This window comes from Gopherus evgoodei, chromosome 10 (genome assembly GCF_007399415.2).
Source record: "Gopherus evgoodei ecotype Sinaloan lineage chromosome 10, rGopEvg1_v1.p, whole genome shotgun sequence".
Classification (NCBI taxonomy): Eukaryota; Metazoa; Chordata; order Testudines; family Testudinidae; genus Gopherus; species Gopherus evgoodei.
This window is the reverse complement of record NC_044331.1, coordinates 68,925,986-68,948,967: the sequence shown is the minus strand read 5'-3', so window position 1 is coordinate 68,948,967 and position 22,982 is coordinate 68,925,986. Positions and strand designations below refer to the sequence as shown.

At 42.5% G+C, this 22,982-nt stretch overlaps 2 protein-coding genes across 2 annotated transcripts in view; one reads left to right on the top strand and one right to left on the bottom strand.

Moving 5' to 3' along the window:
* The first annotated feature begins 4 nt into the window (after positions 1-4).
* Positions 5-19,684, top strand: KNOP1 (lysine rich nucleolar protein 1). The gene is made up of 5 exons (XM_030578431.1): positions 5-83; positions 3,811-5,194; positions 10,959-11,027; positions 12,789-12,866; positions 16,729-19,684. The coding sequence occupies exons 2-5, from the start codon at positions 3,812-3,814 to the stop codon at positions 17,041-17,043; spliced, it is 1,845 nt and encodes a 614-aa protein (XP_030434291.1). The 5' UTR covers positions 5-83; position 3,811; the 3' UTR covers positions 17,044-19,684.
* A 99-nt stretch (positions 19,685-19,783) lies between these two features.
* VPS35L (VPS35 endosomal protein sorting factor like) overlaps positions 19,784-22,982 on the bottom strand; it is a 114,482-nt gene continuing 111,283 nt past the window's right edge. Inside the window, exon 31 of the mRNA XM_030578430.1 lies at positions 19,784-22,649. Coding sequence (XP_030434290.1) covers positions 22,551-22,649 — 99 coding nt within the window. The 3' untranslated portion in view covers positions 19,784-22,550. The remainder of the gene's footprint in view (positions 22,650-22,982) is intronic.

The following is a 22,982-nucleotide window of genomic DNA, read 5'->3' as shown; positions in this document are numbered from 1 at the left end:
GCCTTCCGCTTCCGGGTCAGAACACCCGGGCTCGGCGGACACGCCGAGGGGGGGAGGGGAGGCTTTGCACGTGGGGTCAGCAGGTAAGAGGCCTCCTGGTGCTGGTGGCTGAGCGAGCGCGGGGCTGGAAGCTGGCGCTGACTGACTCTGGGGTGGGGGTGGAAGCGGGAGCACTCGGTGGGGAGGGGGCGCTGGGGACTGGATTGCAGCTGATGCCAATCAGTGTATAGTTACCGTCATCCTCACACCGGGGATTTACCAGGGGGCGCATGAAAGCCAAAATCTGGCCTGTTTCACGTAACAAAACCGCCCCGGGGCTTACCAAGAACGGATCCACCGAAGCCTTGTCAGCCCTGGGATGACTAGGGCGCACAGCTGCTGACCAGTGCGGCGCCACCAGTAGTAGCGCTGGGAGAGGCTGTAGGGTGGATGGGTTCAAGGTGATGTAGCCACTGTGTTGTCTAATCCTACGCTACAGCCTCCTTTGGTGGAGCTGCGTCAGTGGGGGATTATAGTTCCTGTTTTTGTAGTATAAGTGCATCCTTGGAGCTGTTTAGTACTCTAGGTTTGTACAAGCGGTGAGTACAGAGATCATTCTTCCGAGCATGGAAGTGCAGGTCACATCTCCATGGCAGTGTTCCCTCCAGTTCAACCGAAGCTCTGCAGTGACTGATTTCGTTACATTAGTTTACCCACTTTTCTCTCTCTGCCATGAAGCCCTCTCTGGATGGGTCTCAGTTACAGCAGCAGATGGGAGTTCAGGAGCTGTGCAGACACGGAGAGCTGGTGGAAAACTGACAGGGCACAGGCCTCTATGCAAATAGCTTCTGCATCTGGGATCTTGAGGGATTTTCTGGTTTAAGGGAGGCCAACATTCCTGGTGGCTTTGTTGAGGGTCCACCTGAACCATACCCCCCTGATGGGATAATGTGTAGGAAAACTAGCAAATGGTTTCTTGTCCCCTGCTTGTGGTTATAGCTCAAAGTCTTATTTTTTTAAAAGAAGGACCCACTGATAAATGGAGAACACTGACAGAGCTGTCAATTCTGCATTTTTGCCTATATTTAGAGTATGACCTTTCACTACAGCTCAGAGCTGAGCTACCAAAGTTTTTAAAAAGTTGCTTTGTCTGCATATTTTGGAGCCTGTTCAGGCAGGATAGAGCTGCCTGCCAGGAGAAAGGGGGGGAAAACCTACTAGGAACTCATTTTATGCTGTAGTGTGTGGGAGGTATCAGGACATACTAAATTCCACCACCTGAGTTGCCTCCTTAATACTTTGACTGGTGGCAGAATTCAGATCCACAAACATCTGTGCCATGGAAGCTCAAGTATAATGTAAAGCGGTGGATGTGATATACCTAGACTTTAGTAAGGCATTTGATACAGTCTTGCATGATATTCTTATAGATAAACTAGGAAAGTACAATTTAGATGGGGCTACTATAAGGTGGGTGCATAACTGGCTGGATAACCGTACTCAGAGAGTAGTTGTTAATGGCTCCCAATCCTGCTGGAAAGGTATAACAAGTGGGGTTCTGCAGGGGTCTGTTTTGGGACCGGTTCTGTTCAATATCTTCATCAACGATTTAGATGTTGGCATAGAAAGTACGCTTATTAAGTTTGCGGACGATACCAAACTGGGAGGGATTGCAACTGCTTTGGAGGACAGGGTCAAAATTCAAAATGATCTGGACAAATTGGAGAAATGGTCTGAGGTAAACAGAATGAAGTTCAATAAAGATAAATGCAAAGTGCTCCACCTAGGAAGGAACAATCAGTTTCACACACACAGAATGGGAAGAGACTGTCTAGGAAGGAGTATGGCAGAAAGAGATCTAGGGGTCATAGTAGACCACAAGCTTAATATGAGTCAACAGTGTGATACTGTTGCAAAAAAAGCAAACGTGATTCTGGGATGCATTAACAGGTGTGTTGTAAACAAGACACGAGAAGTCATTCTTCCGCTTTACTCTGCACTGGTTAGGCCTCACCTGGAGTATTGTGTCCAGTTCTGGGCACCGCATTTCAAGAAAGATGTGGAGAAATTGGAGAGGGTCCAGAGAAGAGCAACAAGAATGATTAAAGGTCTTGAGAACATGACCTATGAAGGAAGGCTGAAGGAATTGGGTTTGTTTAGTTTGGAAAAGAGAAGACTGAGAGGGGACATGATAGCAGTTTTCAGGTATCTAAAAGGGTGTCATCAGGAGGAGGGAGAAAACTTGTTCACCTTAGCCTCCAATGATAGAACAAGAAGCAATGGGCTTAAACTGCAGCAAGGGAGATTTAGGTTGGACATTAGGAAAAAGTTCCTAACTGTCAGGGCAGTTAAACACTGGAATAGATTGCCTAGGGAAGTTGTGGAATCTCCATCTCTGGAGATATTTAAGAGTAGGTTAGATAAATGTCTATTAGGGATGGTCTAGACAGTATTTGGTCCTGCCATGAGGGCAGGGGACTGGACTCGATGACCTCTCAAGGTCCCTTCCAGTCCTTGAGTCTATGAGTCTTTGAAAGAGGGACAGTTGGTGTAGTAATAAGATTTACCCATCTCACTTCATTCCTTTCTTAAATGTTATTGTTCAGAACTAAAGCAGAAACAGTGTAATCTTCCATGTCTTGTTCACACTGGTAACAGCAAGCACTACATTAACCATGGGGGCCGGGGGGGGGCAGCAATAAATTAAATGAGATTATAATCAACTAGCTCTTTTCCTGACTAGCATAGTTCTGTCAAAGTCCCATATGATAGACAGCCAGTGGGGAAGTAGCAAAGGAAGTGGTATTCCCACCCTGCTCCGATTAGAGTGTACAGATACTGTATGTAGTCCAGACTTACCGATAAAACTCACCTCAGGAAGTGGGCAATCAAACATAAGCTTAATCTTTTCCTCCAAGCATAACTGTTGCAAGGACTTATTTGTCCCTTCTGTCCTTTCTTATATTGTGGTTGGAAATAATTGAATCCATCTGTTAGTGATTGCGTGCACCTTCATATTGGTTGTGAGCATCTGAAAACAGGATGAATCTGAAGGTCCTTGTTTGCCTATGTAGGGTGCAGAGTCTGCCCTTCTATTACAGAAAGTTGTTTGTCATGGTAGGGTTAGCATAGCTTAGAAAAGAATCCGTATTGACAATGCTCAGGAAAATCATGCTAGCCCCAGCAGGCTTTCAGTGTGTTTGTAGCTAGCATAGTTCTGATTTGAGTGTGGACGGAGCCTTCATCTAGAGCAGTGTTTCCCAAACTTGGGACGCCGCTTGTTTAGGAAAAGCCTCTGATGGGCTGGGCCGGGCCAGTTTGTTTACCTGCCACGTCTGCAGGTTCGGCTGATCGCGGCTCCCACTGGCCGCGGTTCACTGCTCCAGACCAATGGGAGCTGCTGAAAGCAGTGGCCAGTAAGCCCCTCAGCCCACGCTGTTCCAGCAGCTCCCATTGGCCTGGAGCAGTGAATCGCGGCCAGTGGGAGCTGCGATCAGCCGAACCTGCGGATGTGGCAGGTAAACAAACCGGCCCGGCCCGCTAGGGACTTTCGCGGAACAAGCAGCGTCCCAAGTTTGGGAAACACTCATCTAGAGAAATAGCTGATGGAGATAAACTTGTAAGAAATGTTTATAGTCTGATCTTCAGAGCTGTTCCTTGGACTTTTAGATTAGGCTAAGGGAGCTGTGGGTTCTGAGCATGTCAGAAAATCAGACCAGTAGGTCCCCCCCTCTCCTCCATAGTTTAAGTAGAAATGACACTTTATAAGAGTGTGGAGCACTAAGCAGAAAGCTCTGTGTTGCAATACTAAAGTTGCGGTTTGTTTTCCAGAATGATAATAAATGAAGAGGGAGCGAGTGTTTGTGAGGAAACAACACAAAAAAAGAAAAAGAAAAAAGTGAAGTGCACTGGGAGTCAAACTGTCATCAAAATTGAAGAAGACCTTCAATCTGACATGCAAGCAGAAACTAAGGTGAAGAAAAAGAAATGCGGAGCAGAAGAGGATTCAGATCAGTTAAATCTTAGTAAAAAGAAGAAGAAAGTTGGCTCCAAATTAAAGAAAGGAGCATGTTCGGACAGTCCTGTGACACTAGAAAGCAGTTCAGAGGCTGAGCCGGTAAAAGAAATAAAGGAGGAATCTAAAGTTTTCAAAAAAAAGTCAAAGAAAGGCCATGGTCTTTCCTTGTTACCGTTGGAGAATAATCAAGACAGTGATCAATCCCTTCCAAAGAAATACACAATTCATTCTCAGGAAAATACAGTCACTGATAAAAAACACAGAGAGAGCATCTCCCAGGACTGTGAGGATGACAATGAAGTAACCAAGAAAAAGAAGATAAAGAAAGAGAGAGAAATTTCTTCCTTACCAGTGATAGAAATTCTAGACAGTGATCATGAAATTTCTAATAAAAACCTAAAAAAAAAAAATAAAGCCACTTTACAGGAAAAAGCACTTGCTGGTAAAAAACATGGAAAGGATATTGCCCAGAACTCTGCAGGAGAGAGTGATGTCATGAAGAAAAAGAATAAGAAGAAAAAGAAAGACAAACATGACTCCCTACCACTGGCAGGTAATCAGGACAACGATCACGGTGTTTCTGAGGAGAATCTTTCAACCCGGGTCTTTAGAAAAAATCAAGAAACCAATTCCCAGGAAAACACATTCATAAGAAAAAAACAAAAAGAGAACAGTGTCCAGAACTCTGAAAGCGACAGAGAAGTAACCAAGAGGAAGAAAAAAAGCAAAGATGTTTCTTCCTTAACATGTGAGGACAATCAGGACCAAAGTCATGGAATTTCTAATAAACACCTTCCAGGAAAACAAAAAGTCAAGTCCCAGGAAAAAGCACTTGCTGGTAAAAAACACAGAGAGTATTCTGAAGATGACAGTGAGGTAACCAGAAAGAAAAAGAAAAAGATTCAGAAGGAAGAGGAGGAAGTAACTGAGCCTGTAAACCTTACGGATGAAGATGGGGAAATATCTGAAGGTGAAAAGATAACACCAATTAAAAGTAATAGAAAGAACAAAAAAAAGAAACCCAAGCCAATGGAAGACCTTGCAGTGGATAATATAGATGAGGGACTTCGTGAAAATAATGATGTGCACTGTGACAATAAGGGTAAGAAAAGAAATAAACAGGGAACGCAGAACTGTACCGAGGAGCCAAGACTGAAAAAGAAAAAGGTCACAGTAAAAACAGAAAAGGAGGCAATGGTAAGATCTAAATGTAATCATCTTTCCATCTTCCCACTGAGGCCCTCAAAGCTTTTTATGTACATGTGAAGAGTCCAGTCTTGCCAGCTGTTCTGCATGGGTGGACTGTGCAGGATCACATTTATATCATTGGGGCTGAAGTCAGGTGCAGGGTCAAACTGAGGAACAGCCAGCAGGATCAGAGTTGAATGATATAAGCCTGACACCAGTCCTGAGAGGCAGAGAAGTATTTTATGTTTTTAATGCCTGTTGCTATAGCCACTTAGTGCTCTAATTACAAAAATGTAAAATGCACGAATTACTTATGTAACTACCTGGAGGAGTTGACACAAAACCAAAGGCTGTGTCTATGCTCTGAACTTTCTCTGACCCATCCCACTGTTGATAGTAGCAGCCCTAGTGCACAGTGGGGTACCACTGTTTTTATCACCATGTCATCTTGACCTCTGTCTCCGTGACATGATGGTAAAATGCTCGTGTCCACCAGCATATTGTCTGTGCTCGGCCTTTTTTCCCCCTTAAGGTTCTCCTATTGACACTGCTGGAGGAGCTACCTATACTAGTGATAGCAACTGTGGGAGAATTTTAAGGGGAAAAAATGCCTTATGTGGACAAGACCTTTCAGAAAATCCCAAATGTGTGCAAGACCTCAAATATTGATCTGCAAACCCTGGTAGACCAAATGTTAGGATGAAACCTAAACCAAACCTTACTTGTTAATTAAACACACTAAACCCTAAATCAAAGCAATCTAGCAAAGGCTAAACAAAACCAACGGGCATTTGAGAGAGGTAATCTAAAGCTCTGGAAGTCCGAGACTCAAGTTAGTTGGAGCAGAACTCCAGCTGATTGACTATTATTACGGAAATCCTATTAGGAATTCTTAAATTGTGGTGCCCATTGAATAGCCAAATGAACTTGCTGTAGGGTGGAACGTGCATGTAGAAATGGTCTTGGTCATAAGATAATGAGGGCTGGGATGAATAGAAATACTTGTCTGATGTACTTCTACAAACAATCCTCAAATTGAGCATTTTCAAATGAACGTTTTTTTCTCTTAATTTTTTCTAAATGTTCAACTCTGTTTAACAGTAGTGAGAGCAAGTTACTATTTATATGATCATTTTATCACTTTCTCTCCTTACCCGATATAAGCAAAGGGGCTGAGAACCCATAACTCTCGGTGAAGTCCATGGGAACTGCATATGCTCGGCACCTCTAAAACTCAGACCCTAGATGACAATATTACTGTGTGATACTCTGCACTTCCACAGAGCCTCTTATCTAAGCTCTAGAAGAGCTTTACATACATTATGTCTCAACGACCCTTAGAAGTAATTACTACTCCAACTGCTTTACAGCAAGGAAAACTTAGGCACAGATAAGATAGGACATACCCAAAGCCACACTGTGAGGCAGCAGAGCAGGGAATATAACTCACTGCCTCCTTCGTTTGTGCTCTTACCACTAATTCTCATTCCACTACTTAAATCTGTAAAATTAGCATCCTTCCTGGCTCAGGCTTCGCTCTGCCACTGTGGTAGTTAGCACTCAGCGTGCTCCAGCAGTTGTTTGGAGAGTATTAGAGTTACTACCTCCTATTTTTTTAAACACTGTCCACAGGTTAGATTCATGATGGACTTTGGGGTTGCTTTGGACACCGTCTCCATTTAACACGCTTCTGAGACAAAGCACTCAGTAAATCTGGTGTGTTCTGCTTTGGTGGATCGCCATCTACATTTATTTGTGTTCTGTGGAATCCTGCAGAGCCGTCCAATGTCCAACACGTTCAATCATCTGTAGATTGCAGTGTACAAATGGAGTCTTCAGCTTACACGGCAGCATGGAATTGGGCTTTTTTTTAAGTCACAAGGGTACATGCGTGTGAGTGCATGTACATTTATCATTGTGAGTAGGACAGTTGGAGCTGTTGCCTTCCTTATTAGGTTTTTCCTTTTGACCTTTAGAAGGACAAGATGGTTTTATTGCTGTGATAAATGTTCTAATTAAATTGTCATTGTCCTGATTAGACATTATTTGGATTTATGCAGCTGCTCACACGTGTGCACAGGCAAGATAAGCTTTACAGTGACAAATGCAGTAGCATGATGGTACTAGACAAGGAAGATGGAAAGCACAGCAAAGTGCCTTCCAAGCAACTGGTTACTCTTCTTACTATTCATGTTCAGTCCTCTGTAAATTAATAAAGAAATTACCCCAATGAAATTCCTCTGAAAGTTTAGATGGCAGGGTAGTTCTGATCTGAAGAAATTTAGTTATTGTTACACTGCTGTAATAGATGATGGTGGTGCTGGTCCCCGGTTTAACTGCATTACAATTCTGGACCAGTTTCTAATCTCTAATGCATGTCTCACACCACTGCATCTCTCAGAAAATCCACTGCTTTGCTTGTACATGCAAGCCTCATAGCAAGTTTTTTGAAGACTATACACAGCAGTTGTGGTTGAGATTCACATTTGTCTCCCTGACAAATTTAGCTTTGTTGTAGGGTGACCAGACAACAAATGTGAAAAATCAGGACGGGGTGGGGGTAATAGGAGCCTATATAAGAAAAAGACCCCAAAATCGGGACTGTCCCTCTAAAATTGGGACATCTGGTCACCGTACCTGGTTGGCAACAAGTCTTTACTAATGTTAGCTCATACATCGTGTCTATGAGCAATATGAACCGCCACTTTGGATATGTAGAGGACATTCCAGCTCCTTCATTGTGGTCCAGAACTAGAAGCTGAAACTCAGAGCCTCTAAAACCTATATTTCTTGCAGAGTATTTCTTACTCCCTCCTTTTGAGGGTCTGACTGCACTGACCTTTAAAACTCTGGTATATTCCATGCTGCCGGCCAAGTAAATGCCTAAAGGGACATGTGTGTAAGAGAGCACATGCCTGTGGTTACCAGGAAGCTCCAATCCTGTTCTGCTTGCATGAGTTTTGCTCTTGGTGTCAGTGAGAGTAGAATAGGGCTCTGAGGTACCCCCAGTTTCTCTGTACACTTTCAACAGGAAATAACGATGGTAACAATCGTTACCATGAATGCTAAAATGCTGGCCTTTTTAACGCACGCAGCATAGTTGTAGCCTTGTTGGTCCCAAGATAAGCTTGTCTCTCACCAACAGAAGAAGTTGGTCTAGTAAAAGATATTCTCTCACTCAACTGGCCTTTTTAATGGCAGGCACTGTGTATTATACATCCATAAACCTCACATATGCACATTCTCACTCAGGGCTTGTCTACATCACAAAGTTGCAGCGCTGGTGAGGGGGTTACAGCGCTGCAACTTAGGAGGTGTACACATCTGCAGGGCATCACCAGCGCTGCAACTCCCTGTTTGCAGCGCTGGCCGTACTCCCGTTTTGTCTCGGGTGTAGAGGATCCAGCGCTGGTGATCCAGCGCTGGTAATCAAGTGTAGACACTTACCAGCGCTTTTCTTGACCTCCGTGGAATAAGCAGGTATCCCAGAATACCTGAGGAAGCCTCTGGTAATCAAGCTGGTCTCCTTCCCCAGTTTGCTCTCGCGTTCCCCGAACCCCCGAGCAAGCAGGTCTCCTTCCCTGCGGTTTGCAGGGGGGTTCGGGGAACGCGAGAGCAAACCGCGGCAAAGCTGGTCTCCTTCCCCGGTTTGCTCTCTCGTTCCCCGAACCCCCGTGCAAGCAGGTCTCCTTCCCTGCGGTTTGCTCTCGCGTTCCCCGAATCCCCGAGCAAGCAGGTCTCCTTCCCTGCGGTTTGCTCTCGCGTTCCCCGAATCCCCAAGCAAGCAGGTCTCCTTCCCTGCGGTTTGCAGGGGGGTTGGGGGAACGCGAGAGCAAACCGCGGCGAAGCTGGTCTCCTTCCCCGGTTTGCTCTCGCGTTCCCCGAACCCCCGTGCAAGCAGGTCTCCTTCCCTGCGGTTTGCAGGGGGGTTCGGGGAACGCGAGAGCAAACCGCGGCGAAGCTGGTCTCCTTCCCCGGTTTGCTCTCGCGTTCCCCGAACCCCCGTGGAAGCAGGTCTCCTTCCCTGCGGTTTGCTCTCGCGTTCCCCGAATCCCCGAGCAAGCAGGTCTCCTTCCCTGCGGTTTGCTCTCGCGTTCCCCAAATCCCCGAGCAAGCAGGTCTCCTTCCCTGCGGTTTGCAGGGGGGTTCGGGGAACGCGGGAGCAAACCGCGGCGAAGCTGGTCTCCTTCCCCGGTTTGCTCTCGCGTTCCCCGAACCCCCCTTGAAGCTGCCCAACAGCGCTGCAGTGTGGCCACATCTAACACCACTTGCAGCGCTGGTTGCTGTAAGTGTGGCCACTCTGCAGCGCTGGCCCTATACAGCTGTACTAATACAGCTGTAACAACCAGCGCTGCAAAATTGTAGATGTAGACATACCCTCTGTCTCACAAAAACAGCCCTCTTCATTTTGCAGCAAAGATGCCACAGCAGAGTCTGCAGTGCCTTATGTGAATAAGACTTCATTACACTGATGGAGTCCAGTCACAATTAATAGCCCTGAAATAAACCAAGACTATCCTGTACTGAAGAAATATGTTTGCTTCTTTTATATGGCATTTACTTGTGACCTAATTTTATGAAGTGCTAACCACTCTCAGCTTCCATCATGTCCAGGAGAACTTTAGATTGGTACACCCTAAACAAAGGCCTGCTCCTGCTAATTCTCAATGTTCAGTAACCCACATTGGGTCAACCAGTCATTGGGCATTAGCAAGGGTAGATGCACACAGTTCTTCCTTTCTTGCCTGCCACCTACCCTTCAGACTAAAATCACTGCAACTCTGTTTGGTTTGTTGCTGTCATCGCTGTTTTTCCCTTTTGTTTTAAAGAAATCTGAAGAGACAGTACTAGGCCACATAGAAATAAACTGGATACTTCATTTTTGTTCAGAGAATGAGCTCTCATTGTGGAAAGCATTTCTTTCTGCTGTTGGTGTTAGACGTATTTGTGTGTATGTGAATTCAGTGTATAAAAAGGTAGATATGGAAAATGAGTTAAATTATCCGTGGGTTGGTTGGGGAAAAACCCTCAACAGAAATAGCAATCTCTGTGAGCATAAGTCACTTACAAATCTTCTCCTTGTCCTAGCATTCCTTCATTATTTCATGCTTGAATTATCTAATTTTCTCAATCTTTCCTCTGGACACCTTCTCTCAGCCAGTCAGACCATTGTGGCTCAGTTTATTTTCCTATCCCAGCCTCTCCATTACTTACCCAACACATTGGCTGCCCATTAATCTCATCTTTGTAACTGCTTTTTCAAAGTTGTCCTTACAGTGTGGCCTGCTTATCTTAGTGAGTGGGTTTGTGTGTGTTCTCAATGTTGGTTATGTTTGTGTCACAGATTTGATGCTGGTAACCCACCCCTTTTATTTGCAGATTCGAAATATGGTAACTCTGATTTTTTTTTTACCAAACTCTTTAATCTGAAATGCCTCTGTCTCCATCTTCTGTGCAACAGATAAGTGTATGTTCCCCATCTCTTTTACAAGGGTCTCAGGTGTCCCCAGTAACTTCACTTTTTCAGAGAGTCCGTTGTCCAAAGTTCTGGCAGATGTATCTCCCCATTGAAGGAAGTCTCTCCACAAGGACATGCACAGGCCCACTTGTCACTTTCAGTTTAGAATTTGACTGTTTCCATTTACCTGTTTTTGCAACGCTGCACTGTGTCTATTAGGCAATGTTCTTAAATTTGTCACTGCCACTATGTAAATTGCAGTTAAAATGAGTACATATTCATTCTTATATTCAGGTTTGTATTTTTGTTTTGCAGGAATGTAAGGATGATGTAACAGTGGTAAAGGAAAGGAAAGGAAACTGCGATGAAATAAATATAGACAAGGTATAGATTCATTTCTATATACTGTGTAGCTTTGTGTAAAGTCAAATCCTAGTAGTAGGTGTGTCTGGATTTAGAAAGCCATGTGAATGTGCAGATAAGAAATTGCAATGATTGTTGTTGTGCGCACACATGCGAGAGATTACTGCTTACCAGATGGAATATGCTGCATCAAGCAGGGTAAAATCTGGGGCATGTTGCTGCAATGGATGCCAAAGGGTTTGAAGTAGATGATCAGATTTAATGCTCACATGTCAATGTCTCATCCATGCTGGCAATTTGTGTATTTGTTACCTGCCGTGGACTTTGTGGCAAAAAAAATTCAGTCCCGGTTGGAAGGATTAATATAGGGCTGTCAAGTGATTAAAAGTGCTGTTAATACTAGAATACCATTTATTTAAATAGTTTTGGATGTTTTCTACATTTTCAAATATATTGATTTTAGTTACAACACAGAATACAAAGTGTACAGGGCTCACTTTATATTTTTTATTACAAATATTTGCACTGTAAAAACAAAAGATATAGTATTTTTCAATTCACCTGATACAAGTACTGAAGTGCAATCTCTTTATCGTGAAAGTTGAACTTAAACATTTAGAATTATGTAAAAAAACCCACCTGCATTCACAAAAAAAAGTAAAACTTTAGAGCCTACAAATCCACTCAATTCTACTTCAGCCAATTGCTCAGACAAGATTGGATACAATTTGCAGGAGAGAATGCTGCCCACTTCTTGTTTACAATGTCACCTGAAAGCGAGAACGGATGTTCACATGGCACTGTTGTAGCTGGCGTCACAAAGTATATTTACATGCCAAATGCACTAAAGATTCATATGTCCCTTCATGCTTCAACCAGCATTCCAGAGGACGTGAGTCCATGCTGATGACGGGTTCTGCTTGATAACAATCCAAAGCAGAGCAGACCGACACACATTCATTTTCATCATCTGAGTTAGATGCCACCAGTAGAAGGTTGATTCTCTTTTTTGGTGGTTCAGATGCTGTAGTTTCCGTCTCAGAGTGTTGCTCTTTTAAAACTTTTGAAAGCATTCTCCACACCTCATCCCTCTCAGATTTTGGACAGCACTTCAGAGTCTTAAACCTTGGGTCGAGTGCTGTAGCAGAAATCTGACATTGGTACCATCTTTGCGTTTTGTCAAATCTGTTGTAAAAATGTTCTTAAAATGAACATGGGCTGGGTCATCATCTGAGACTGATATAACATGAAATATATAGCAGAATGCAGGTAAAACAGAACAGGAGACATACAATTCTCCCCCAAAGAGTTCAGTCACAAATTTTAAGTAAAGTGAAAGTAAAGTAAAGTGAGCACTGTAAACTTTGTATTCTGGGTTGTAATAGAAATCTATATATTTGAAAATATGGAAAAACATCCAAAATATTTAATACATTTCAATTGGTATTCTATTGTGTGTGATTAATCGTGATTTAATTTTTTGTGTTAATCGTGTGAGTTAACTGCAATTAATCAAACAGCTCTAATTAATACATTTGATAAATACCAGAGTTAATATTTTGCAGTTATTTTTAAGAAATGCTAATGTTGGACATTAATAATGGCTTTATCTTCTGAAATAGAGTGTGCAAAAGGCTACAGTGCTAACTTTTAGTTAAGTTACAAGGCAGGTTTTCAACGAGTCACTTTTTCTTGTCATCTCATTCTTATGTCATGAATTCAGTTAACCAAAATTTCACCCACAAACCAGTATCTTGTGCGTTTTATTTTTCTTCCTTTTAGGTTAGACGGCAAGCTCTGCAAGAAGAGATTGATAGAGAATCTGGCAAAACGAAGGTTTTCAGAAACAAAGTGGAATCTGTACGTATGAGCCTAGAGCTTGATCTGATGGGATAATGTGTCCACAGCACCACTCATGAAAATGCACCACATCCTTCTCTGTATGCTAGTCATGTATGCCACTTGGCACACAACCCTCTCTTCTGCAAATTTGAGGTCATACTACAGAACAAATTAGTCCAATCCCAAGAGGCACTGGGAGCAGACTAGCCAACTCCAATAGCAGTGGGATTGTCCAGAGCTCAAATTTCCATCACTAGTCCTGAAAAATAGCATTTTCCCTACTCCCTCTGGAAGATTAGCCTAGATGAATTTGTTGCAAAATCATTTTCTATTTTTTGTGCAATATAAATAACACTAACCCCTGCATGTAGTTGTCACTGGGTGTAGAGTTAGCACATAGTTTGCTGGTAGAAATGGAGAGCTGGGAGCTAGTCCCAAGTTACTGAGCAGCATCAAACCCAGCCAGCTTGTTTTATAGTCTCCATGATGACTTGGTAGACACCCTGGTCATTCACACATAGGTGGCTTGCTGTGCATGTCAAGGGGCAGAAGCACTTCTGGGAAGGAAGTTCACTTGGGACGAGGGAATGGAGAAACTGACAAATCCATTTGAAAAGCTTGCTGTCTCCTATAAACAAATAATGTAACCTGGTACTTCAGCTCAAGTAAGTGAGCAGGAGTGGGAAGGCCAAAAGGGGACTAAGAAAATATAGTGCAGATGCCCGGCTCACACCTATGTCTCTGTAGAGCTTGTCTTGGTGCTTTGTCTTTGCCTCTTCTGCTCCCTGGCAGATTTAGAGTGCAATATCTGTCAGCTGCTGTAATTGCTGGCCTTTAGCTGGGGCGGTGGGATTCAGAAAGGGGAGGGGGCCTTATTAGTATCCCAGATTATCTCCGCTGTCTGTGAACTGCACAAGAAGACTGCCACAATTCTAGTAAAGTATGAATGTACATGAATCAAATGGCCAAAAACGTGTCACTTTTTGCATAGGGGAGGGGATTGGGAAGAGAATTCTGCTTTTGTTTCAAGGCATGCCTTGAAACTATCTAGCTAAATGGCTCTGAAGTCATTCCGAAAATGACATATTGGCAGGGAATCCCAGTCCTTTGATGCTAAACTATCAGTGGTTATTAGCACATGGCAGAATAGGAGCTATGAAGACTAATTAGTGAGCTTCACAAAGAGCAAGCTGGAAGTGCTGCAGTAAAAGCAATGTGTACTAATTGCCAGCAGTTAACTTAAAAAAATATAGGGTTTGAAAAGGTGTAATTATTTCTGCATCTGTGCTGCTATGTATCCTCCACCTCCCAGAAAGAATGTGTCACAGACACTGACTTACAACAGCTGTATGACAAAATTATGAAAATTCTACAAAAGCTGAAATATCAATGAGGTGGTTTGTATCCTGTTCAAAGTGAAACTCCTCAGTAAGGCGGAAAGTCTGCTTTTAAACGCAGACAGCCTAGTCTATGTTGAATTAAAAGACTCTGGGCCCACTGGCTATGTATCATGTACAAAACCCTTCCCAGATTGCTGCCACTATTGCAGTTGTTGCAGTGCGTATCATCTTGGCCATCTGGTGAAGATGGGGGTTTCAGAAGACTGGGCTACATACAACTTAATTCTATATAAAGGAAGTGACTCTGACTGATGTGGAGCTCCATTGTTTGACACCCGTGAATGCTCCTACCACTGGAGCAGAACTCCTCCCCTCCTGCTTTTGTTAACAGCTGAAGCATGGAGACAAACTATAGCAGTTGCCAGTGGTCCTAGGGGTTGTGTGTGTTTTTAATGTTGTGCCTGTAGAGGATAGTTAACTAGTGGGGGGAGAAATTAGTGCTTAGAACCTATGGGCCAGATTTGGTTGTGTCTTCATAGTTAACTTTTTATTAGAAAAAGTTGCTGAGCTTTTTAATACCTACCTCTGCATAAAGAAAATAAAAATAGAGGACAGGTCTGAAACCTTTTCTAGAAAAGCCAAGTAGCCAGCTCATTAGAATAACTAAAGTTGTGGCTAGAGAAGGTTTTTTATGCCTTTGGGAATTTATCAGAGAAGAGTCCAGGTGGCAGAGAAGTTGAATGCCTAAAGATAAAGGGGAAAGAGACACTGGAGACAAAACAGGAATGAACATGGTGTCGTGATTGCATATTCAGCTATATGGATGTCCTGCGGGATGCAGTCTATTGTCACTGTGATCTTAAAATGGATCATGATGCACCTTTTGTTCCATTTGCAACTCATCTGACACAGCAACCCTCTCTGTACTGGTTATCACGGCTTTGAAAACAGTCTTTGAACATTCTTTGGCTTATCTCTGAAGGTTCACTGGAGCATCAGTCCATAATCTGACAAGACTACACACTGTCCCATTACGTAATTGGGAAGTAAATGTTGTAATTGTACATACATGGCTTATCCTCTGGCCTGGTCTACACTGGGGGGAGAGGGGGAGAAATCGATCTAAGTTATGCCATTTCAGCTACATGAATAGTGTAGCTGAAGTTGACATACTTAGATCGACTTACCATGGTGTTTTCTCTGCAGTGAGTTGACTGCTGCGACTCCACCTGTCTCTCTTGTGGCAGTGGAGTACTGTAGTTGACGGGAGAGCACTCTGGGATTGATTTATCATGTCTAGACTAGATGCAATAAATCGATCCCTACTGGATTGATCGCTGCCTGCCAATGTGGCGGGTAGTATAGACAGACCTTTAGTTTATATTTACTGCATTGAGGCAAAGCAAGGGTGCAATATTTTGAAATGAGTGTGGTAAACTGTGCTGTATTAGTTCTAGACAGGAGTTGAAGCATTTATTTTAATACTAGACAAAGCCTAAGTAATTTAGGCTGTAGCTTTTATTATCCGCCCTTCAGAAGTTCTGAAAATAGTGGGCAGTGATTGTAATTGTGCAAAACACAGTAATCTGAGACAGACAAACAGTAGAAAGTACTCAAGAGTCAGTCCTCGGCACCTATTAATGCCTAGCTATTCTAATATGTAGTTGCACCTTCGGTTTCCTTCTCCTTTAGATCATCATGGACCAGATCATGTACAGTGCTGTGTGGTGTTGAGGCTGTTCAGCACCTTACAGATTGAGGACCTACATTTGTACTTAGCATTGCTGAATGCTAGAGCAGCAGCAAAGCCCCTCCGTACTATTTCATTAACAGAAGCAGTTATGATTGGCTGTGCCAGCATGATGAAACCACTCAAGCCTGCCTCCAGGTTAGATGGAGGAGGGTTCAAAACTCCGTCGCACATACTGAACAGTTTTTGAAAGAAATATAGTAGGTGGATCTGTTCACAGGTGTCTTTCCTTGCAATTTCTATCTCCTCTTTAGGCAGTGTACATGCCTTGTTCAAAGATGCTTAAAATGTCTTCCCTTTGGTTGCTTCAAGACTTGTAGATTTTAGTGGCTGCAGACACCAGTGGGATTGGGTTTGTAGTGTTGTTTCTGATGGTGGGTAGTGAACATGGCTTGGTGCAGTTGGATCCTGAGGGTTACCCCATTCAAACCTCCACCTCACTCTGCTCCAGAGTTCCCCTCTCAGGTGGCAAGGAGACTCCTGAGCATCATATGATTACACAATTAATGCAACCAGTTCCTTACCATGTGCTTCCCTGAAGCAGAGAATGGAGCAGGCAGAGAGATGGGATGCAGAAGTAGGAAGAGAACAATTTCTCCTTCCCTTGACTTAGCTCACTCCCAAGGTATACTAGGACCCCACTACAGTTTTTGTGTCTTTGTCACACGCCTTATGGTCTACTGGTGGTTGCAATCCTTAAAGCTGGCGTCATTTAATGGTGTGATTCTATGAGTTTATGGATAATAGATATAGTTCAGGTAAAACTTCCTAATCATCTTGTTTCGTTCAGCAGGATATAAAGTTTGGCCAGTGGAGCACAGCTACTTTTGAAAGTTCAGACCAAAAAACAAAATTCCTTAAACTGATGGGTGGTTTTAAAAAGGGTCCTGCCTCAAGCCAGGATCCACCAGGAACCACAGAAAAACCAAACATGGCTCTGAACAGGAAAGGTGAGGAAACCTTAAAGCAGAACCTGCAAATGGAGTTTGAGAAAGCAGTAAACTTGAAGCAACATAGAGGAATTGGCCTTGGATTCCAGCCTATTGCCAACAAAAAAGTGTACATAGATAAATATATTTCTAAATCTATTAAATTTGAGGACTAAATTTTATTGCAGCAACGTGAGGGGGATGAAAAACCATTCAGACTTGCTTTCTACATTTTTTTCTTGGGATGAAACCAAGTTCAACACCCAGTTTGCCACTTAAGAGCGCCAAGTGATGATGTGACTAGAAATCTCAGTGCACATGGAACTAAGTTCTAACCACAGCTGAGTGACAAATCCCATTGTATCTTGGAGGTCTGCCAGTATATTCTTTAGTAATGGGGAGAAAATCTCCTTCAGCAAAGGTTTGAGACTAGCAGCTGTAGCCTGTGGCTGTTTAAATCTTGTAAATATTTATTTAGACTCTTAGAATGCAGAATATATAAAACCTTTTTTAATATATTTTAGTGACAAGGGCAACATAATGGTTCCTTTGTGGTTTTAGAGTCCATATAAAATCCTCACATACATTTTTCGGCTAGTGTGGTGCCAAATTATGGCCTTTTGCACTGAAAGAAACATTATAGGTTAAGTCTAGAATTTGATCAACAGGCTACTTTGTTTGCAAGTCTCATGGTTTTTTTAAATGGGCTCAATAGCTTTTTCCTTTTCAAAAATGCCACAAGCCAAATCATTATTATTTCCCAAGCTCTCACGAGCAACATTTTATTTCAACATCAAGAACCCAGTTAGTGACTATCTATAAGGTAACTGTGCCGATGAATCTTGGTTATAATTTCTATGCATCAGTTAAGCATGGCAAGACATGGATAGTAACTTTCAATGAGTCACTGAGCTACACTTAATTTCTGCTTCTTCCTTGCTAACTAACATTGTTCACTATTTGTGTTAATCTGTTTTGGTAGCTTTGCTTTAAGGGGCAAATCCTGGTCCTAGTAAACTGGCAGAATTCCCAGTGGCTAGTGTGTCCAAGACTATTTCTCAGAACTGCACAACCCACATGAAGGTCAGTCATAGACCTGCACGAATGAAACGTCTGTTTCTTAAACGTTGGATTAACTCCTACATGTAATGTTGCACAGTCACATTTTCACTGGCTGTGTACAAGAAAGCATGAACTGTAGAAATGCAATTGTATATTTATTCAGTCTGTGCATACTTGGAACTCCGGAGAGCCTGAATCAGTAAGGGTGGTGTTGTCTCCTTGAAACTCTGAAAAGCTGTGTGTATGAACAGGTTTAATACTTTCACTTAGTGTCCTGTTACTGGGATATAGCCACTTCCTGGGTCCAGCATTTCCACAGCAGTATGCTGAGTTTACAAGGTAAAAGGCAAATTATTTTCCCCTTTTACTTACTGTTTTGCAGATGCTCAGTTGTTTCTCATTGCTCACTGACAGGCAGGATGACGTCCGCCGAAGTTTTCCCATTTGTTTGGCCTCCCTCCTCTGCTTTGCCAGCCATTGCTCTGAAACAAGTGTTAGCCTGCTCTTCTGTACTCCCTTGAGAGGACAAGTCTCTTGGCAAAGTCTCATCTGTGTGTACAAAAAACCCCAGGGGTCATCCAGTGGCTTTTTAGGTAACTCCTATAAAGGAAGATTAAAGCCACCCGATGAGTAGGAAGCCCCCACTAATCCACTCCAGTAGCTCAGACAAGGAAAAGGGGGCATGGTGACCTCTCTTCCCTCATTGAAATGTTGAATCCTTTCTTCTGAGGCTGCCTCAGGTCAAACTCTTCCCCTTGCTGCATGGGTTACAGGCCTGGACTGTCTCAGGCAGAGCCTCTACCCCTCACATTGGAATTCTCCCCTCTCCAGCCAAGTGGTTGGCTTGCCCGTCACAGCCCTGCAGTTGGCTTGAGCTCCTGCCTCGCTTTTCTCAGGCAGCAGAAGTTTCTCACTAAATAGAAACATCAAGGTCTGTAGAATGCTTCTGCTAGGCCCACATTCTAACTTTAACCTTCTCTGGCCAAGACATGAAGAGTGCCAGCTGTGCTGCTGGAGACACCTTCCTTTGTTTTGTTCTGAGCAAGGCAAGACTCAAATTGGAGAAGCAGAGGAAGGAGTGGGAAAAATCTTGGCTGGTGATTTGGTCAGCGTAGGAGTGGAGGAGGGAAACCAACATCTGCCCTGTGAGCCACAGCAAGGTTAGCCTGGGATCTGAAAGTCAAGCTGGCTTGACGCAGGTAGCACACCTCTACAACAAAGATGCTGCAGGCTCTATTACTTTTAAACCTGTGTCATCAACTGAGGCCTTACTCTCAGGCGTGTAACCAAGAGTATCAACTGAGGAGTTTCACAGGTTGCTTTGCCATTGGAACATAATGATGAGTCCAGTTCACTCTCCTCTACTTGGGCTGGTTCTGCAGAGCAGCAGGAGCATGCTGAACATGGAGACCATTTTTAGACACTTTCAATAGAGTCACATTATGCACCTTCCTTTCTCATTTACTGAGGCTTATTTCAGCAAGGGGTGTGTGTAGAATTACTCCCCTCAGTGCTTTTCAGACTTGTATATTAAATAAGAGGGCAGGATCTGAACATGGATAGCCTTGTTCTGTGAGGAGCCCTACTTTGGCCCCTGTGCTAGCTATATGTAACATGCATATTCCTGTGTCTTTCCTTTGCATTTAGCAGCTGTAATGTTAAGATATTTGTATATATTTATAATGAAAACATTTTCTTTGTACCTAAACTTCATTTTACTGTAGCTTTGAAATTAAGCAATGGTTTTTAATGAGACTGAGTGTGTTCATTTATTTCCCAATTTAGATCTTTGTACTTAGCAAAGGCACCTTGTCTGTCACTGTACAGCTACATGGGTGTGGAAGAACACAAGTAAAAAAACAGAACAATATGGTGAAAATCTTATATGGCCAGTATAGTTCAATGTACAAATGGATGTACTAATGCAATTATTTTACAATGCTTGTGTATTTGACCTAATTCCTTACAGGCAAATTACAACCTGGTGACAGGGTTAGGATAACTGTATGACAAGCTGAGATATCATCCTCACTTCATAAATGTTATGTAGTGTTCTTACAACTTTTTCTTTCTGCCCTCTATATAGCCTGCACAGGGTCCTACTTCAATTCACTTAGCCACAACCTGATCGCTAGTTATATTTCTTGGGTTTTCGCTCATTAACATCTAAGAGAAAATCAGAGCAAGAGCAAGGAAAGAATAATAATTTTTGGTGCACTGCATTGCTAGCATCAGGGTATATAATGGCAGGATTTGTGGCTTAAATCAACTGCCAAACTAAGTAACCTTGAAAATGTGTAAAATGTTATGGACAATTTAAAAGCTATTGGTTAAGAAAAATTGAGGCTCAGAGGCCTCAGATTTCTGTTTGATCATAAAATAGGTTGCAGAGCTGTTCAGTATCTCTTATCTTCTGTGACATCTGTATATTACCTTCTGTGAAAGAATCCTGGTATTCTGCATGTTCATATATCACAGAAAGTCACAGTAGCTGTACAACTAGCAGGATTAGAGTCCTTGCATGCATTTTCTACACTGCAGATTTGTAGATCATCATTACCCTATACAGGGGCACACCAAACCAATCAACACTACCACTAAACAGGGAGAGCAGACATCTAGCTAGAGAACTCCCAGGCTTCCAAAGGAATTGAACCATGGGTGGAACACACCAAGACAAAGTGGCTGTAACGTGAGTACACACACTCGTGTGTGTGTGTGTGGGGGGCGAGCTGAGAATGGTTTAGCACTTGCACACCATCAGGTTAATTTTTAAAAAACCTTTCATCTACTAAATTAGCACTACTCCTCTCTCACTGACCACCTGTAATGCTGGTTCTCACCAGACTTTGCACTGACGAATTAACAGCATATGAGCAAAGAATGGAAGCAGTCAAGTAGATGCCCCATTTCATATCGCATAGCTCTGATACACTTGTTCTGATGGTTATATACCCTACACGATTACTTTTGAACAACCTTATTTCCAATCTAAATTAAAAAAAAAGTAGTATTAACAAGCATATCATTCAACCCCTCTGAAAATGTATTCCTAACCCTCTACTGCAAGCTGCGCATACCCAAATAAATTACAAACAGAAAATGATGTAGTGAGTGTCCACTGACAAGTGGACCCTTTGATATAATCACCATGGACTCAAAATATGCTGCAGAAAAATCAGTTGTTGCCTGGCAACCAGAGCAGTTATTCACTTCAACTGGCCTATCACTACAGTCACTACATTTTTTTTAAATAGCAGTTAAGCTGCATCCACTTTAAACCCCAGCATGTGTGACGATGCACAAGTAATGGACACCTGCATTTCTTAACACACCACCTGCAAAAACAATAAAATGCTGCAATCATCAACTGATTAACACTTCTGCTCTCCAGCTAAACTAGTTTTGGGGGACAATACTCCTTGTTTTAATCAATGAGGGAGTCATCAGTCTCAGCATGATGGAGAATGTTTCAACAGCACCATTCCACATGCATTAAGGAGTGCACCTTCTACCTACCACCGAGCACAGCTATTTTATTACAGAATTTCATTCACACAGATGGAATTTTCACCCTCAACAAAAGACAACTTTTTGCTCAAAATTTGGCTAGAGTATTTTAGTCATCCGTGGTTACTGTAGAGATTAACTCAGTAAATTGCCTAAACTCAATCAAAACTAGGGCCCCTTATGGCAGTAGCAGCAACCACACATCCTGGCTCCTTGCCACTGGCTAGAAGTGGCAGTGTGGAATTTGCTAAGCAGTATACTAGCAAATGTAACTAATAATCACAGGATGTTCAGTCAGGTGATGACTGTGGATACATGTAATAAGGAATAAACAGATGAACTAAACTGCCCATTAACAGTTTTTATTTGATGATACTGAGCATTTGGACTGAAAACCCAGAGGACTCAAAATACATTTGCATTTTCCTCTGAATACTTTCCCACTGATCGCCAGATTAAATGTAGAGGTTCCCTTCATTTTACAAAACATTTTTAGACTAAAATGATAAGTATAAACATGTTGGTGAAAGTGTGTTACAAAAATGATTTTTTCAAATCCAGAAAACAGTAACATCTCAGCCATATTCCTGTTAGATTGGAACTAGCCACATGAATATTGGAAACAACCCTGTCTACAAAGAAGTCAGGCATAATTCTCACCTAGAACTACTGCTGATCATGAAGTAGGATGTTACATCAACATATTGCTCCCACACAGGAGAGAATAATATGTCCTAAATGGAATGAAGATGGGGGAAGGGGGAACTCCTGAATATGCTTATGTGGATAATTTTCTTCCTGTGTGGTTTGAGTCATGTCAAATTCAGGTCTGGAATGTTATTTGCCATCAGAAATTTTAAGATACACTTTACTGAATCTAAATATTTCAAGCAGTTTCTGTTTAATGACACCAGTGGAACCAAACTTAGCTCAAATTATTGCACTTTGTTAGAACAGCTTTACCTTGTCCAAATCAATCTGTCATACTCTTAAGTGAAACTTAAAAATGAAAATACATTGAACTCTAATAAAAGCTCAGGATAAAGCTTCTATTTTATGGACTTGGAAACATGCCCTTCATTACAGATGACTCTGGAAAGGGTAACATTCATCAGGTCCTGGACTGCAGAGGGAGTCTTAGTGCCAGCTCTGTAAAATGACTCATTTTAGGTTGTTTGCTTTGCCTCTTGATGTATTCCAGTGTTTTCACCTACAGAGGAAGGAGATATACAAATCTTTGTATTTTTTCTTGAATCGGATTTCTTGACAGCCGTATGAAAGTTTTAGTAAAGAACTCTGATTTTCACTTTGTTTTAATACTGCAGTCCAATCCAGGCATAAACAGCACACACCCCTGACCCCAGAGCTGGCAGCCACAGGTGTTGCTCAACAAGTGTGATTTTTCAGGTCTGAACCATGCTTCTCCACTAACCAGAACGGCAGTTTCATTTGGAGTAAAAATGTTCCTAGCACCAGCATTTTCAGTGCTCTTCAAATTCAACAAATGCATGACATACTTATAAAAAATGTTGGGAAAGTTGCC

Excerpts from the sequence above, each read along its gene's own strand:
- KNOP1 (XM_030578431.1), top strand. The coding sequence starts at position 3,812 with ATGATAATAAATGAAGAGGGAGCGAGTGTTTGTGAGGAAACAACACAA. Across the intron at positions 11,028-12,788 it reads ATGAAATAAATATAGACAAG|GTTAGACGGCAAGCTCTGCA; the intron begins GTATAGATTCAT and ends TCTTCCTTTTAG. Across the intron at positions 12,867-16,728 it reads TCAGAAACAAAGTGGAATCT|CAGGATATAAAGTTTGGCCA; the intron begins GTACGTATGAGC and ends TGTTTCGTTCAG.